General features: G+C 38.5%; 1 protein-coding gene across 2 annotated transcripts in view; it reads right to left on the reverse strand.

Annotated features, from left to right (window-relative positions):
- Positions 1 to 17,708, reverse strand: part of UNC79 (unc-79 homolog, NALCN channel complex subunit) — a 109,336-nt gene that overhangs the window by 20,779 nt on the left and 70,849 nt on the right. For both annotated transcript variants that reach the window (XM_082058249.1, XM_082058248.1), the window contains exons 38-44: positions 13,794 to 13,832; positions 12,726 to 12,838; positions 12,555 to 12,640; positions 11,450 to 11,623; positions 9,672 to 9,740; positions 8,958 to 9,068; positions 3,124 to 3,228 (exon numbers count right to left, since the gene is read on the reverse strand). In XM_082058249.1, the coding sequence (XP_081914375.1) occupies positions 3,124 to 3,228; positions 8,958 to 9,068; positions 9,672 to 9,740; positions 11,450 to 11,623; positions 12,555 to 12,640; positions 12,726 to 12,838; positions 13,794 to 13,832 (697 nt within the window). The remainder of the gene's footprint in view (positions 1 to 3,123; positions 3,229 to 8,957; positions 9,069 to 9,671; positions 9,741 to 11,449; positions 11,624 to 12,554; positions 12,641 to 12,725; positions 12,839 to 13,793; positions 13,833 to 17,708) is intronic.

The following is a 17,708-nucleotide window of genomic DNA, read 5'->3' on the forward strand; positions in this document are numbered from 1 at the left end:
CAAAAGAAGATGGGAAAACCAAACTCAAAATGAAAAATTTCTTACATTTCCACTCCAATTAACTGTCATTTCTGTTGTGTCCCTCTATAAATGCTATAAGACATTAAGAAGGCACTGGCAAGAGATTTAATGCCAGCTATATGTAAAGAAAAATGCTTCCACACTGCAAAAAAATGAGAAATGGGCAAACAATTGCCATGCCTCTTACTAGCATTGTCTGCTGAGATACACCTGCAGAATGATGTCTAAATGGGAATGTCTGCTGACTGTAGTGAATTATGTATATACTATAGTCTATCTGTATTATGCTTCCATTCATAATCAGGGTTTTTTTAATACATATTCTTATAAATGTATTATATGTAACTTCAAATCCTTACATTCAGTAATTAGTAGATCAGATCTTCACAGAAACAAACATATCACTAGATATAGACCGATTTACATTAGCTGAAGGTCCAGCCCAAAATTGGAATCATCTAAACAAAACAGACCAGATGATACACTGAACCTTAGAGTCTGACTGAACAAGCAAATCCTAATGAGACACTAATATAATTTGAAGTCAATGGAAATCCTGAACATGTGTAGTGGTGAAATGTGAGCAGGAGAAAAGTACTGTGAAAAAAAATGCCAGGTGGAGACACAGTTCCTATGGAAACCTGTGGAACAGCAGCATGTACATGATGGTTTTCATTTGCTAGGACAAATCAAGGGGACAGACTTTCTGTACCCTTGATTATCGAGGATATCTGTACAATGATTGTGGTGACTTGGTTAAAATTCTCGTTCTTTGTAAAGTGCGATGAAGTTAACTCTCATCTTCACACTGATGACACCAGTGACAGTGATGGCATCATGTAATCTGGATGTATGTGGGTGTCAAATGTATGTTCCTAGGAATACCTTTGTTAATCAGCCCACAACCGATCCATCATTAAATGGAAGCGCTCCTAGCTTCTTTGTTATCTCAAAAATTTTGACTGAATCTCTGTAATCTGTCTGCACTGTCTGTATAGAATCTTGCATACAGGCTAACATGTCCACGGGGACATGACTATCTTGGAAATTAAAACCATTTTCGTTTGGTGCTGTGTTAACTCTGCTACTAGTTTTATGAATTCAAAACTATGCAATTTGAATTAATGTTGTAGGGGCTTTGTGTGGTAAAGAGGTGAACCAATCCCCTTAATTATATTAATGACACAAAAGTACATTAAAATAATCATATACATACATGTGTATTTACTAGTAGATTTCTTAAATTACAATGGTGCTTAAGATTGGCTTAGTGGTTACTATGGTATTTAAATTCAAGAGGCTGTTGAATGATTCAGACCACATACTACTGAGGGTTGCCAATTTACACAGTCAATGGAGAAGCAGTCGTCATGCCTCCAGTAGGCATCTATGGCAGATGGTCTGAATAAACCCCTATTCTTTACCACTGACTGCATAAAAACAGAAGCTGCCTGCTTTGGATAGCAGGAAATATGAATCACTTCATCAGCCTCTGAAAGAGAGACATCATAAAAGACATTTATATCCACATTGTTGTGTAAGGTATGAATACATCCCAAAGTGAATACAGCATATGGGAACAGCACTAGGAGGAAAATCCAGGCAATTATCATTTTATCTTTATGAGATAAAAATAATGTAAGAGAGAGTTTTGCTTACTGTGTCTATCAGGTGATTGACTCAATGTGAAGGCCAAGTGTTTACGAGTGAAATCCCACAGCTAAAACTGACATGGCATGTTTGCATGCTCAAATGACAAATTCAGGATTGACAAGACTGTGGGATGGCCACCCTGTGGGGTGGCCATAGGACTCAGCTATACAATGGAGCAACACAAAAAAATCGCTTTATTCTATAATATGGGAAAAGTCAGTTCAAGTCAACAAACACCAATGCACAAGGTATCAAGCTGCATCACTGCACTCGTAAGACAGAAAGAGGTTGGTGGTTGTTAAGTTATTTGATGATCTTGGCTGGGACCAAGAATAGAAGTCTGGGCTTAAAAAAAAGGTACTATGAAAAGAGAAAATCCCAAGTGTTGTTCTTCCCCATCCCAACTTCTTCCCCTAACACTGATGGCATAATAATTGTTTTCAGAGTTATCCTACCTGCTATATAATTTCACTTGTCAGCATTATTTCTCTGTCAACTAGCAACCAATTACTTACTATGAGTAATGTACCAGTGCTCAAAAGAAACAAGCCCATAGTAAGCTATATAAAGCTTTATACCCCATAATGGGAGGAGGAGGAGTGAATGGAGCTGTGATGCTGAGAGCATTATGAATGACCTACATAACTAACATCTTGCTTGAACCTTATGGAGTGCTTTATATTGGTGCCCTCTCATCTAAAAGTAGTGAACACATATAATGGTTAGCATAAAAAATGAAAGCTCACTACCTGTGGTTAAAATTGATGGGCTCTAGTAAAACGTTTTTGCTGGACAGGCTTGTGGTGCCAAACAGTGCCATGGTTGTCAATTTGGAGGCAGAAAGTTTTTTCACAAGTTTGTATCTTACTTCCTCAGATTTTCCTAAGAAAAAGCTATCTTAACTCCTACCTCAGCAATCCACAGAATGAAAGGAACAGAAATATTGCCTACATATTCTTTGCTGGAAAATTACACATTAAAAGAGAGCAGCCTTTAGGGACTGGAGCCAGCTTACTGCCTGCCTACACAGACAGAATCTGAGTTCTGGCCTGTGATCACCTTGCAGCCCTTCCAACACAAACTGCTCACAGGCTGTGGGGCTACGATATGAAGACAAGGTAGCAGCTGGGGCAGCAGCCCCACTGGGACATGGTATGAAGCTCAATGGACTCAATCCTAAGGTGTCCCTTCCAAACTGAGATATATTCTGCAATCCTCAACATATCAGCAATGAGGCACAGGTCAGTATCATCCTGGGAAATGTGGATTCCCAATTTAGTTTCTTAAATTTTAGTGTGGGAGTCTAAATGTATGCACCTATGGTTACTTGCTTCCCCTGACATTACTGGTACTTTCTGTAACCATGCTGGACTTGTTTCCTCCCCCACCATGCCTGAAATTTAGGCCGAGACAGGATCAGTATGGGAATTAAATGATAATCTCCTGTACCTGCACCAACAGCAGCAGATTCATGTCTGGTAAGGGTGACTTTAACTTGAGGGCCTGAAGTAACTCCAATATGACACTGCGCGTCAAGTAGAATTTGTCCCTTTCCTACAACAGAAAAACACAAAAGAATACCTTCAAATTCAATTACACCCACTAGTAAATGATAAAAATATTTTTTATCTATGTTTGAGAATAAAAAAGCTAAAAAGCATACTAGTTTCTCCTGTCTTACAAAAAAGCAGAAATCATTCATCATTTATGTAATTCTAAACACTTGATTGAGTAGACATCAATGAGAGTGATGTTGTATCAGGCACTATATCCAAGATTTTAATATTTCACATGTGAAATATAGATAGATTTCATAAAACAGTTACAAAACCTAGGCACGCAGTGCAGCTTTCATGAAGTACTTCCATATAAAGGGAAAAGGGGAAAGCAGTAAGGATTGACAGAGGAGAACAAAATTAGCAATAGCGTTTAGCATTATTCTTTCATTAAACCTGCTAGAAATGGTCTGGTTTTTACCATACTTTTTTTTTTTTTTCTGTTGTCATTCCCCTTAAAATAAGGACACCTGCACTAAGGCAGCTTGGACATCTATTTTCATTCATTTGACTAGCGGTACTTTTCCACTTAAACAATAAAAACCATTTTGGCTACGGCTGCTACAACAAATGTTTCAAAACATAGGGGAAAATCAGCCATGGGAGATTAGAACACGGAAGCCTAAGAATAGAGTTGTAGAGCTGAGACAGCAAGGAGGTACAAGAGATAAGATGAGCCTGTTATACATCTTACTTTGACATTCTCTGACTTTAGACGAAAAGATAAAAATGTGGAACAAATCTTTAACCTGCTACTGACCACAGCAACTCAAGAATTTTGATCAGCAGGAAGACTTACACTGCTCTCTTTGAAATGACCATTAGAGATGAAATAATGTCTAATAAAGAGAGTATATCCAAAGTGTGCTTAAGATTTAAAACCTAGTATCTTCCATCTTGTAAATCTCATACGGCTGCCTGCTCACTTAAGTTAAATGTGCAGAACTTTTTACTCAGTCAGGGCCTTGGTTCCTCTGTGACATCTGTAAAATGGGATAATCACATTTGTCTCTTCCTCAGAGAAGCCTTGTGGGGTTTAGTTAGTGAGGGTCAGTTTGAAGGCCACGTCCTGCTGCACAGTGTACCAAGTGCAGCTAAAAGAGAAGGAGTTGGAAGAGATGAATATCTGGAAGTGAGAGTGAGCTTTGGTTGCAGCAGACCACGAAGCCAGTCACCAGCATTCCTCCTGAGAAAGTTGAAGTCACCACATTTTATCTGCAAGGCTTACCGCCAAATCAAGCTTACAGCAACAGCGCATGCCTCCCACAGCACCCACAAACCTTCTAATGAAAACAGATTTTAAACATCAGCCCCTGATTTGGGAGAAGGTGCCAAAAAAACAGAATGGTATGACTTTCATGGATGTTATGATGCCAGTCTGTGAATCAAGAGACCTTACTTCAAGCTCCTGCTTCGATCTTCAGTTACATGGAGTGTGCAGACAGATTACACGTTTAGCTGATGGAATGGGCCCCAAACTGCAGTGGTCCTTGTCTGACCACGCTCCTGCACTCTAGGCAGCTAAACTCACAAGAAGCTAACATTCCAAAATAAAAATCAATCAATCAATCAATCAATATTTTTTTAAAAAATCATTCCCTTATGGGAGCAGCAAACACTGGATGAGTTCAGCTGTATTATGAAACTGTTACTTGAGGGGACAAGTACTCAAAGGTCACACACCCCACATGCATGAGCTGTGCTCTGTCAAGAATAATATAAGAATAACCAGGAGAGGTCAGACCACAATAAATGTCCTCAGTTACTTATCTCCAACAGGGCCATACACAGATGCAAAAGGAAGAATATAAACAAGGCAAGCACATATAATTCGCACTACTACTCTCCTAAGCCACCAGCTATTTTCAGCTGAGGGAATTCCTGTGCTCAGTTTGGATTCTGTATAATTCATAACTCTCAGTGGATTTCTCTTCCACATATGTGTCCATTGACCTCTTGGACACATGCCAACTTCTAGCACCCACAGTACTTGGCAAGAAGTCACACAGTGTTGAAGAACCACTTCTCTTTACTTGTTTTCACACTGGTTCCTACAAACTTAATATGTTCTTGCACTGGAAAGTCAAGAAATTATCCATCCTTGTCTGGGTCACTTGTGACCTTACAGACCTCTCACATTCCTATCAGTTGTTGCTTTTTCAGGCTGAAGAGCCATTACTCTGTATGTGGAACTGATCCCACTGTTTGATCGTTCTTGTTAGCATTATCTGTACTTCCTCTGACTCTACTACATTCTGATTGAAAATGTGGAACCAGAATCATGCACAATACTTCAAGTACAAATAAACCCTGATAACCTGCCAAAATTCACCAGCAAGAGTGACCCATCCCACCATCACATGTCCTCAGAGCCATGCTCAGACAGCTGGCAATTACATCCCCCAAAACACCGGACAGATGTTCCCATCAGTAACCCAGCCTGCACATTCTGGAAGAGAGGTGAAATTCTTTCAAAAGCATTCAGCTGTTTTACAGACTAACACCTCTGCTACACAGGATATAACTGGGCCACAATGAATTGCTTTGTCAAAAGCACAGGCTCCAAGAATCGTGTCTTTCTTTGGCTCTAAGAAAAATAAAACAGTGAGCTACCTCTTTCTCAAGGAAGTTTCATATCACACAGTCTAAACTCAATGCTTGGTAAGCACATGCAGCACAGAGAGATGGAGCAAAACCAAGAAAAATGTTTTTTTTGACATCTGACCTCTTGCTTCCTGCACTGTAAATCAGGAGTGATGACACTGAAGTCAATAATCCAGAGTACCCTTCCTATCAAAGCCTACTTACTCCTATCATTCCACTGGTGATAAACATGCATAAACCATATTTATATTTGAACTTTATATACTGCCACAGAGTTGTAAAAGGGTATTAGTTGCATGAGAATAATGCCCAGGGGCATTATAAACCTGGTATCAGAGTCAAGAACACAATCCTTTTAGCTTCTGTTCAGCCAAATCAACCCTCTCGAATGTCTACGCATCCCTATTAAAAAAAATCCCTTGCAGCCTTCAAACTGTGACTTGCCAGAGGTCTATGTGTGGAATGTGAAACTACTGAAGTTTGCTTCTAACAGTATCTCAGGGCCCAAACTTAGTAATAAGAATAGTAAATCTGGTTCTTTAATGGAGTCGTACGCTATCCTCCAAGTAAGCCTGTATAAAGCAAATTTCTTTATCTCTGTTGCTACTACAGTATTTACAAATACTGAAGATTGGTCACTTTGATATTCTTTAAAAAAACTCAATAGCAAAATTATGTCACGTCCAATTCAGTCGCATTCTGCATTTACTTAATAAGGGTCAACAGAATGCTAACTAAATGTTAATTTTGAGTTTGAGCTTCTGCAGCTGTAAGAGATAAGAAAGCCAAGAAGTGTCCATTTAGGACCTTAAGATAATTGAAGGGAAAACTAAAGATGAGAAGATTACAACCCACAGAAGAGCTACTCAACAGAGTTCCAAAGGCACTGAAAAAATCAAAATGCTGACCTGGAACAGAAACTCAGACAAGGAAATATCAGATTGACATGAGTCTTCAGGCTCCAAGACAAGAGAAACTGAGATATTCTTGCCACCGGGTATCAGGAAAATATTGGAGATAAAAAAAGATTTGGAGAGGTTGTACAGCACTGACCCCAAAAAGTGCATGTCAGAATGGCTTGGTCTTTGAAAAGACGAGAAACCTCCGTAGCTTAGCTGAAAGTTGGTGTTCTGTTCCAGCCAGCACATTCAAAATGGAAAAACAAGTAATTAAATCTAAATAGTTTTGATGTTCACAATTTATATTCCTTCTGGAATTCGCTTCTATGTGGTATTCTATCACAAACAACATCCTTACCTGGCTACGGTGACTTCCACTGTAGAGAAACACAGATATTGCAATTCTTTTTGGTTGGTTGGTTGGTTTTTTTTGGTTGGTTGGTTGGTTTTTTTGGTTGGTTGGTTGGTTTTGTGTTTTGTTTTGGTTTGTGGTGGGTTTGTTTTGTTTCGTTTTCTCTTTCTCACAGCCGTGAGAAATATTTCTAATATTTCTAATGCAAAACCATGGTAAGCTTTCAGAAATAACAATGATAATGTAGTATGGAGTTCCACTACATTAAAGAGACCATTCACTAATTATTCCATTTCTGAGTCACCAGGTTGCATTAAGCTAAATCAAGAAGGAGATTTTACCAAGCACTATAATCCAAGGTTCCTGTGTGCAATTAAGTACTCAATGTATTGATAGAAGCATGCAGGAAAAGCATGGACTTTTTTAATGCCATGGTTTTAATAAAATATTCTTGAAATAACCAAAACTGTGGAGCATGAGAGGAGTGAAATATTTCCTGTATTTCACAATTTGCTTTAGAAGGCACACATGAAATATTCTTATCAGACCACAAATGCAAGAGGAATGTATGCTTCAGTTTTAAATTGAGCTTTTTTTGTTTCAATGAAAAAAACCCACTGTTGGTCTTCAAGTTAACATTTTTTTCATTTTGCATTGCCCAAAGCCTTAACCACAGAACTAACTCAAATTACTGCCAAAATCTGGACAGTCTCTTCTGTATTCAGGTTTTCTTCTATAAGCTCTTCTCTTTCAAATGAGACAAAAAGGTAGCATTTGCTTGCTGTAATTAAACATACTGTTAGTTTCTATTTAATGGTTCAAACCATTACATCTGGTAAAAGTTATCATTATTTTCTTGTAGTATAACTTTTCTGTGAGACTTTCATTGCATTTATCATGCCACCTTCACTGTTTGTCCAGTGATGTTTTTAAGACTTATCAAGACTGAAGCCAAGACTGAAGCAATGTGTGTCCCAGTTGTAGATTATCAATATAGAAAATCATGTAACTACTTATAAGAGAATGTTTCCTAATGATTAATTACTGTTTTGACAAACCTATCAAGGATGGAAAACTGCGCACCTAGTGCATGAAGCAACATTTTTGCTCAGTACCTTAACAATCTACACAGTGGATCATATAGGGCTTTGTAAAAGGTTCAATTGGGTTTTGTGGATTTTGTTGCTGTTCAACTTCTCACCAATAGCTACAAAACTGAACTTGAGTAATAACCAAGTGTTGTAACTGGGTGTTATTTGTACACCATAGCTTTCATCCAGGAATCTTAACAACTTTTTAAAGGTGCACACATCATGTTCTCTTTTCTACATAGCTTTCAGCCATGCATGCCTAAGTGAGATACCAAATACAGAATGAAACAGGATCTAAGTTGGGAAGCTCCTAACTTGGACTCTTCCACTTAACTTAGCTATCTGTTGCTGCCCCTCACAGCTGTGCTCTCAAAAAGGCCCTACCAGGAATATTTAAGTTGTTACTTCACAAGGTACGTGACTAAACTTGTGCACTAGGAAAGAGGTGATGTCCAGACATTTTAAGTCATGCATCAGATATCACCTCTACAAGAGAAAAAAATTTCCAAGTCATGAAATTACACCAAAATATTTTTTTGAGCAATGCTTTTGGGAGGTTCCCTTTATCTGCGTATACACTGGGAACGTGAAATTCAGTATTATTAAGTCACAGAATCACGATCACTACCTGATTAGCCAAACTACATTAAAGCCATTGACATGTCTGACACTTGACACTGATTTCATCTTTACTTACAAACATACTACTTGAGGGAAGCAGGACTTTATCCTCCTTTAGGGACAACTGAAAATAACACAGACATCATAGTCTCATTGTTACCTTAGTGAAGGCTCGGTAGCACAAACCACACAGTTCCACCAGGTAGGCCAGAGTGAAGACAGCATTCTGAATTACAAAGCTTAGTAATTTTGAAAAAGGCTCCAGAAGACTCTGCAATGACATGATTTAGAGAAATCAATAACTGGTTACTCAGCAAAAAAAAAGCATTCCAACTCTGAAATGCCTGAATGGAACAGCATTAATTTTAGCTCAGAGGCTATCTTGATGGGATTTACAACGTTTCAGTTGAATGGCTATTCTATCTATCATTTGCCTTCATGCTTGTATGAGAAATAGAAGCAAAAAGTTATAAAATAGTTTCACCTCTGACACAGTGCTTATGCGATATAAAAGATTCTGTAGTGTTCATGTGGAAAGACATCACTGACCTCAGTGGGATTGTACTGCAGAACTTCTAAGGAAGTTCATTACCGTCTCTTTTTTTTTTTTTTAAGAAAAAAAAGACAGGGGGGGTGGAAGAGAACATCAAATCTTTAAGAAGATATACATTCACACCCACACGGGAATGTAATCTCACCCACTCTTTACTGTAACCTAGATTCGAAAGCTCTTTTCATTCTCCGAAGAGTATCGGACTGCACAATTTTATGCTTATATATAATATTTTTCTAGCTAGGGGATAAGAACTCTTTCATGGAATAGCACAGGCTAGCTAAATCCGAGGCAACAGAATTTTGTCTTCTTGGAACTTACCCTGGTGGCACTAGTGGTAGATATCTTCAACAAGCAAATCATGATTCTTAAACTAGAATCTAAAGAACACTGTGAACATATTTGAAGGCAGGAAAGAAAAAGAAAAAAAAATATGGTCAGTACTTTTCTGTGCACATCTTGCTTTTAGTGGTAGCAGCTACGAATAAGCCACAGGTGAAGTCTGAAGAATTATCCCTGACAACTGACCTTACTTACTTTGCCTAAAATGGCTTATTCCTGAACACACAATCATACCCCCTCAGTGGTAACATAGCAGAGCATGGGCCTTGAGACGAGAAAATTTCACTAGAAGGCTAGTTTGGAAGAGTTAACTTTACCCCTTTTATGACAAAAATTCCCTAGAAATATATTTCCACTTTAATAAAAATGGATTGGACAAAAAAAATAAAAAAGCCTGTGTTAGCAGGAGGTAGGATGTACGCACCATCTACCTCATGCTATATGTCAGTGGTTGCCCTGGGATAGGACTTTTTCCCCCATACCCCATAACATCAGAATGTACCCTGGTAATAAAAAAGTTGTTCCTTATGGTGTAATTGATTTTTCTTCTGCATAAATCACAGAGGTTGCAGCAGTGAATGGGACTTTTCAGGGTCTATCCATTGTCTTGCCTCATCCCTGCTGCAAGCATGTACAACTGCAAAGAGTCATTTATGACCCTAGAGGAGGGAACAGGAGATGGCAGTTCAGGAACAAGCAATTGTTTTATTTCTATCACTAAAGATACCTCCCACAAATAAAAGGGAAAACAGAGTAAATACTCTGTCATCTAAATGTTCTGTGAATTGCAGATAGGCAGTTAGAACTGCTAAGATCAAATTAATTTCTTTTTATTTATTTCAATTAGAAAAGATGCAATGGATTGGCATGGCTAGTACACAAAGGAAATGGTTATCACCTGTTTGGCTTAGTAACTGCTGCAGGATAGCGTCTCATTTACCAAAACCTAAAGAGGTTTCAAGACCTGATTATCGCATCATGGCGCCAAGGAATTTAGTATCATTCATGGAATTTGGTTGTGACACGCAGCTTAAAAGACAATTTATAAGTCACAAAGTTAGATTTTAGATCCCTCAGCTGATACTGAGCAACACCGTGTTGCACATGATTACCACTGGGAAATAAAGTCAGAATAAGGGCATCAGAATCCCATGTTTAATGGAGAGACTCAGAAAAGTGTTTACTGTGTTTACTGAAAATACATCTGGAAACATACAAACCAGTAGATAAGTTCCCTCTGTGAGGACTCAGAAATCAGAACCCAAAGCTTCTAGATTCAGTTTCTGCAGCTATATTCTGATGACAGCCAGAACTACAGCCTGGTCAGCTGAACAGGCTAAGCTCAGTTCCCAGCAGTCTCATTTCTCTCTGCCTCTCTGACTTAGCAAATTAATTAGGTAATGCTGCTCTTTCTGAGAGTTTTCATTTTGTTTTAACAGTTAAAATCAGAAGATTTTTTTCTTTTTTTTTGCCAAAACGCTGATTCTCTCAATCGCAGGGCATGGAAAACGCAGAGGAAAAAAGCCAACAAAGAGCTGAACAGTAGCCTGGTCAGAGTTGTTAGCGTTATCCACAGAAAATATAAATAAAGGGATGGATCAGACATACAATAAATCCAGTCCTCTGGACACATTAGTTGAATCATTACAAAACATTCACAACAACTCGCTGTGATTTGTCATCCACAGCTTTCCCCCTGTTTCGATATATTCTGACCAATGGCAATACAGCTCGTTTCCAATGTCCATATATCATACCTTCAGTGGCAAAACACAAGGGAGTTTTGTAAGGAACGTCTGAAACTGATTACTAATTGTGGTCCAGAGGTTGCTGGGTGAATCCATCGGCAAGGCTTCCATAAATGTAGCAATATTTTCCAAACAGCGTAGCATTGCACCCCCTGCTGGTAGATTCTTTTTGTTGTTTAAACCCTGGGAAATGAAACAAGAACTGTAAACAAATGTACAGGTGCAGAAACAGTCCCTTAAACAGTATTTGGAAATGCTGTGGTTAGTTCGGACCAAATACTACTTATCTCTTCTATAATGCTAATGATACAATGCTGTGCAGGGAATTTCAACTGTGTATACATGACAGGTAAGTCTAGTTCAGCTCCTAAAGTATTGACCAGAGGATTTTGAGCCAAAATGTTATAAGCAGAGTCCTAACTCATAATCTGCTTAGACTGGTATGGCAGTAAAAAAAGCAGACCTCAAAGGATTCACCAGTGGATTGCCCATGTTTTCATTTGGAGAGTTTTAAACAAGACATGTTCATTAATGCTCAGTAGACCACGTATGTTTTTTTGGCTTGTATACTAAGGTCAGGCCTGGAAAGACATAAGCAGTTTTAAAGTGATGCCAAAATCTTCATATGAAGCAACTGTCACATTCTTGCAAGAGCAGGATACATGGAAGTGACTAGTGGGAGGCTAAAAGTTACAGCAGAAACAAGACAAGTGCACAACGGGCAGACAGTGAAAAGCAGGCAGTAAATGTTCGGACTACTTAGAGAAATGGCCATCAGATACAGAGGAGAGGAAGAAGTGAGATATATGAGCAGAAATGTTGCTGAAAACCAGAAACAGTGCTGGGGGAAGCGATGGCCCACACTACCAATGTGTAGGGCACTTCCAGGAGTTGATCTGAGGAAAACAAACAAACAAAAACAATCCATGAGAGTAAAACCCAGAAGGCAAATGGTGAGGACAGTCTAATCCTGCATCTAGGGAGGACACAACAAAATTTCTCTTTGCTTTTGGTGATGCAAGTTTGAAATTCTAATGAATGAGGAGGAATGATCCAATATACCTGACAACGCTAATAAAACTAGCACCACTAACAGAGCTGATTGCCAACATACCTCTAACAGCTGGCTCAGAGCAGCAATGGAACTCAGCTCACTGAAGTCCATAAGAGAGGTGGCCAAGGTCCGTAAAAAACTTCCATCTGAAATTCAAATGACATTTTTGCACTGGCTGTCCATACAGAGGTAATTGAAAGGTTAGCAAAGTACTCAGGTACCACACAGTACCTTTAATATTGCTCTGGAAGAGCTGGGGAAAGATGCCGTTGGGAGCCAGCTGATGGAACACACAACGGAGGAACTGCTTGGCCACACCTGCAGCATTTCCAGGAATCATCATGCTGAAATGAAGGGAAGGAAAGAAGAAAGAAATTGCATTGCAGAGGAAACATTTCTCAAGTTGTCAACATGGAGAAAGTAAAGATGATACTATCCTTTTTAATTATGGAAGGGTTCAGTTATGAGTGAGAGAGTCAAATCAGAACTGTCCTGATCCCAAAAACAGTTCAGTATATTGATTTTATGACTTCAGCTTGAGTATGCAGAGCTGAAAAGGTTATGCACGCATACCTAAAGTATTCAAGTCTCAATAAATAGTTGCTTTTTTCCTGATTCTCCACAGGTTTATTTGTGAATCATCTGAGTTTGGAATATAATCCTGCTCTCACCTTGTGTATTTCAGTGATACAGGATGAGGTTCTTGGCTTTACCATACAACACATGAACAACAGGTAAACAAACACAGTATAATATTAATTTGCTTCTTGAGGTTGCCTTCAAGAGATTAAGCACTTCCTAATCACTCATAAAATGAATGGTTTCATTTAAAAAGCTAAACTATTATCTATTTACTCATAAACTGCACAGGCTAACATTTTTTACAGCTTCTCAAAATGAATTTATCTTATTCAGCATCTGATTTACATAATGAGACATCACTACCAGGGGTTCTCCATGGGCAAGGATGATTCATTTGATTTAATGTATGGAGATAGCTTATCAAGACAAATACTGAACACAGAACAGGCTAGAAAAAGCGGCACTGAAATTGTGGAAACCAGAAGGTACCTTTAAGTTACATCTGAATCTGAGTTTTTTCAAGTTCAACACATATGAATACAGGTTCCTGTTCATCTTCAGAACACACAACACTTTTGAAAAAAGTGGGAAAGAACAGGCTTTTCCTCTTACTCAAAAACCTTAAACTAATTTTTTCAAAGTTAAATTCAGAGCCAGGGAGGACTATGCTTTAGATTATTTGTTTCATTTTGGCCAAGGTATCCTTTGTTACCATACCTTTCTGCTTGATTAGAAAAACTGGTACTTGATGCCAACCTGGAATAAAAAATTAAAAAATAAGTGAAGCTCATATACTTCTTTGTGTTTCATTTTTAAGTAAGCCAATAAAGTAACATTTTATTAAATAATAAACAAGAATTTCAGAGAACATTTAAAATGTCACCAGAAAGGTATTCTGAGGAGCACATAAATTCCGTCAAATCATGTTTGCACGACATCTAACCTCTGTTCAGTCTTGCATTCTCACAAATACATAACAGCTCTAAAGACAATTCTGTTTGCCTCCCTGTGCTAGCATGAAGATAACAAAGTAAAGCTATTGCCTTACATGCACATCATGGATATTTACTAACCTAGAGGGACTGGAGAAAAAAAGTTTTCCAGAAGCTGCCTACCAGCTGAATTGTTTCTGATTTATACAGCAACATACACTAAGCCAAAATTCTGTCCTTGGCAGTTTGCAGTGAGGCTTCTAGTTCCAGATTTTGGTGCCTAAATAACTGGCCTAATTTCAGAAACACTAAGTACCTACAAGCTCTTACAAAGTCAGATGAGAAATACTGGGTTCTCAAAAATCAGGTCATTTATTTTAGTACCTAAATATAGACTTTGAAGCCAAATATGGGCATTCAGTGATGAAAATACTCCACACAATCTTAAAGCAAAATCAAGCACTTCAGTATCCAGGACATGTAAATAAATAGAATCAAGGCTTATAATATCAAAGCAATACACCCTTAATGCTAAAAGCCACCAAAAAGCAAATATAAACACGCACCCTGGAAGAATCTCTTACATACAAAATACTGTGCAATTTTTCCTTTAATCTGATGTGCAGCAGTATTTCAGCTGGTATAAGCCGGTATGTCTAAACGGAAAGTTCATTGAGCTACGCTAATTTCCATCTGCTGATGACTGGGCCTTCAATGTTTATCTTTGATGCACAGTTCTTTCAGGCTGGATTTAGCTGTTGCTCAATCCTCTGTCAGTCTCTTTTCTGAAGACATTTTCCTCTCTACTCACTGCTGCAAAATCCAAAAAGGACCCTAAGGCAGCTCAGTCAACTGCACCAGTGCAAACCAAAATGGATGGTGATTTTCATTAATGTTGCATGACAAGCTGGGAACATGGCATACCTTCAACAGGGCAATAGTCTCAGACTGGATACTGCAAGGGACTGAAAATTATATTCTCTTCAGTTGTCCCAGCAAAAATCAGAAGTAGACACTGGAGTCCCTGACTCTACTGTTGTTAAGAGGAGTCTGCATTTAAATACAACATATTAATTCTACTGTTTGAAGCTAATTCTGGGTGAAAACAGGTCTGAAGCTCCCTTCAAGCAATATAGATCCTTGAATCTGGAATAACTGTAGCATTTGCCTACATTAAAAAACATGAGGTTTTCTGCAGAGTGCAATGAGACTAATCACGTGCCAAATGGACATTACATCTATTTTCAATAATCTACTAAAGCATACAAATACAACAGCATAAAATATTTCTTCTATTAGAAATCAAAGTCCTATGCAAAGTTTTTCTCTCCTTTTGAATGCAATAATACAAGTTTGTTTTTTATCATAAACAAAACATTTGGTTTCTAACTTTGGAAAAACTTAATGAGAGGGGAACTACACTAAATATTTGGGAACATCTGAAACTTTTTGAAATTTACAGCCTATATGTATTTATCATTACTACTCTAAATATTTGGTTGCACAGAGGCCATGAACCCCCATCATTACCTCCACTTTGCAGACCACAAAGTAGGAACAGTAAATGGCAGTTGACAGTAAACAGATGTGTTCACATTTGTACATATTAAGAGCAGAAGTTAAGCTTTTCAAAGCTCCTCACTACCTCTAGAGCTTAAATGCCATTTTCAAACAGGCTTTGATGCTCGGAAAGCTAAATCTCACTGGAAATCAATGAAATAAGAATACACACATCAAAAATCTTGATTCAGGAATGAAAGCATCAAGTTAAGTGCGTGCCAAAATCTTATAAACCTGTCAATCTGTAACTGTCAGTAACTTGAACTTAGACCTTTCTCTCTTCTGAACATCCCAACAGATACCTATCTGTACCTGTGAGTACCCAAATAACTTTTGAAAAATCTCTCTGTATACTGCTTAGGTATTCTGAAAGACCCTGCATTTCTTAACTCCTTGTTTCCTCTTCTAAGCATGGAAGTAGTAGGTTTTTTCCTAAGAAGTCAGTCTAAATCATTCTCACCTCTGCTGTCGGATGGGTATTTGGAGGTAACGATACGGCACTGCTTGATGAAAAACAGTGACTTCAGTTATATACATGAGGCACCTGAATGCCTCTCTGCTTATTTATGCTACCAATTTTACATTTATACAAAACAATTTATTTGTGGGAAGCCTCTTATTGGACTTACAATTTGTCAGAAATGACAGTCAGTAGGAAGAACACAGGACATTCACTAGGCCTACCCCATGTTGCATGCCATCTGCTGCTCTAAAACAATCAGCCGTCTCACTCCAAAGATGCAGCATTTCTTCCTCAAAGTACAGAAGAATGCAGCCCACTCAGCTCTCATCCCTTGATAATTTACCTTCCAAATGATTTACTCTCTGTGGCTGTGGTACTGCTGTATTTACAAGAATCACACAGAATAGATAGCATCTGTCTAGATTAGAAACTTTGCCTCCATCAGAGTTCATTAGCAGTGACAGCAGGGAACTGCAGCCTTGCAATTAATGGAAATGGAGGAGTTGAGTAGCTGTTGTGTTTAAATGGAACTGAGAGGCAGTGGAAAGGCAGGGCTGTGAAAAGCCATGCCCCTGTAGAAGTCACAGTCAAGAAATTTTAAATTCAGTCACTGAAAAGAATATGAAGGAGGGCTGCACATCATTTCTGCACTTCAAATGCTACTTGGATGTTTATTCTGAAACACCCTCAAGACACCCTTCCCACCTCTTGGGAAGGAAGTAGTGGAAACAGCCAAGGCAGCAACAACACGTAATACAACAGGAATGGTGCACAACTATCCCATGCACACTGACTAAAAGTCACAAGAGAAATCAATAGACACCAAATGTTTAAGACCTTATCAAAGACAACCTCATGCAGCAGCTGGTCAGGAAGCCTTCATAAGGAGATGCAAATCTTTACTTAGTCTTAACTACCACACAAAATATGGTTGAAAAGCCTGAAGAGCTTCAGGGTCCATACTTAGGAGTCAACGGTCCTCCAGGAACAACAAAATTCAGAAAAGCTGACAACATTTGTGCATAACTTCTAAAGCAGGAACTACATAAAAGCGAAAAATGCTGTCAAAGAAGCAAAAAGGGGTAGCCAAGAGAATTCAGTCTTTACAGGAAGCACAGAAGCTGTTTAAGTACATGGGAAGCACAGGGCCAAGGTACCACACTTGTTAAGAAAGATTCCAAGGGAGCAGAAGAAAGGAAAAGTGAGGGAGGTTATAAGAAAAAAAACAGAAGGCTTCTTTCAAAAAGCTTAAGTCATGTCTCAAATGAAAGGAGAAAAGTGCATAAATTCTGAAAAATCCAATGTAGAAACCACAAGAAGGCAGGCAAAAAAACGGCTCAAGGAGCAGCTAGCAGAGGGAATAAAAATTAACAGTATATTTTTCTTCAAATAAAAAGGGATCAAGAAACACACCAGAGAGTATGCTGCACCAATTGCTTTGCAGTTAATAAGCAGGGCCCTCAAGGAAGATAAGGATGCTGCAGAAAAAACTGAATTAATTTTTTACATCACTGCTTACAGTGAGACAAGCTGGGGAGATTCCTGAGCTAGAACCTCCCTTTGGGGGCAAAAGAGGAGGACATCAAAAGGATCTGCCCAAAACTGAAGTGATAGTGGAAGAAGTTATGTAAGAAATCGATAAAATTATGAGTAACAAAGAAACAGACAGAACCAGAC

This window comes from Streptopelia decaocto, assembly GCF_964273445.1.
Source record: "Streptopelia decaocto genome assembly, chromosome: 7".
Taxonomy (NCBI): domain Eukaryota; kingdom Metazoa; phylum Chordata; class Aves; order Columbiformes; family Columbidae; genus Streptopelia; species Streptopelia decaocto.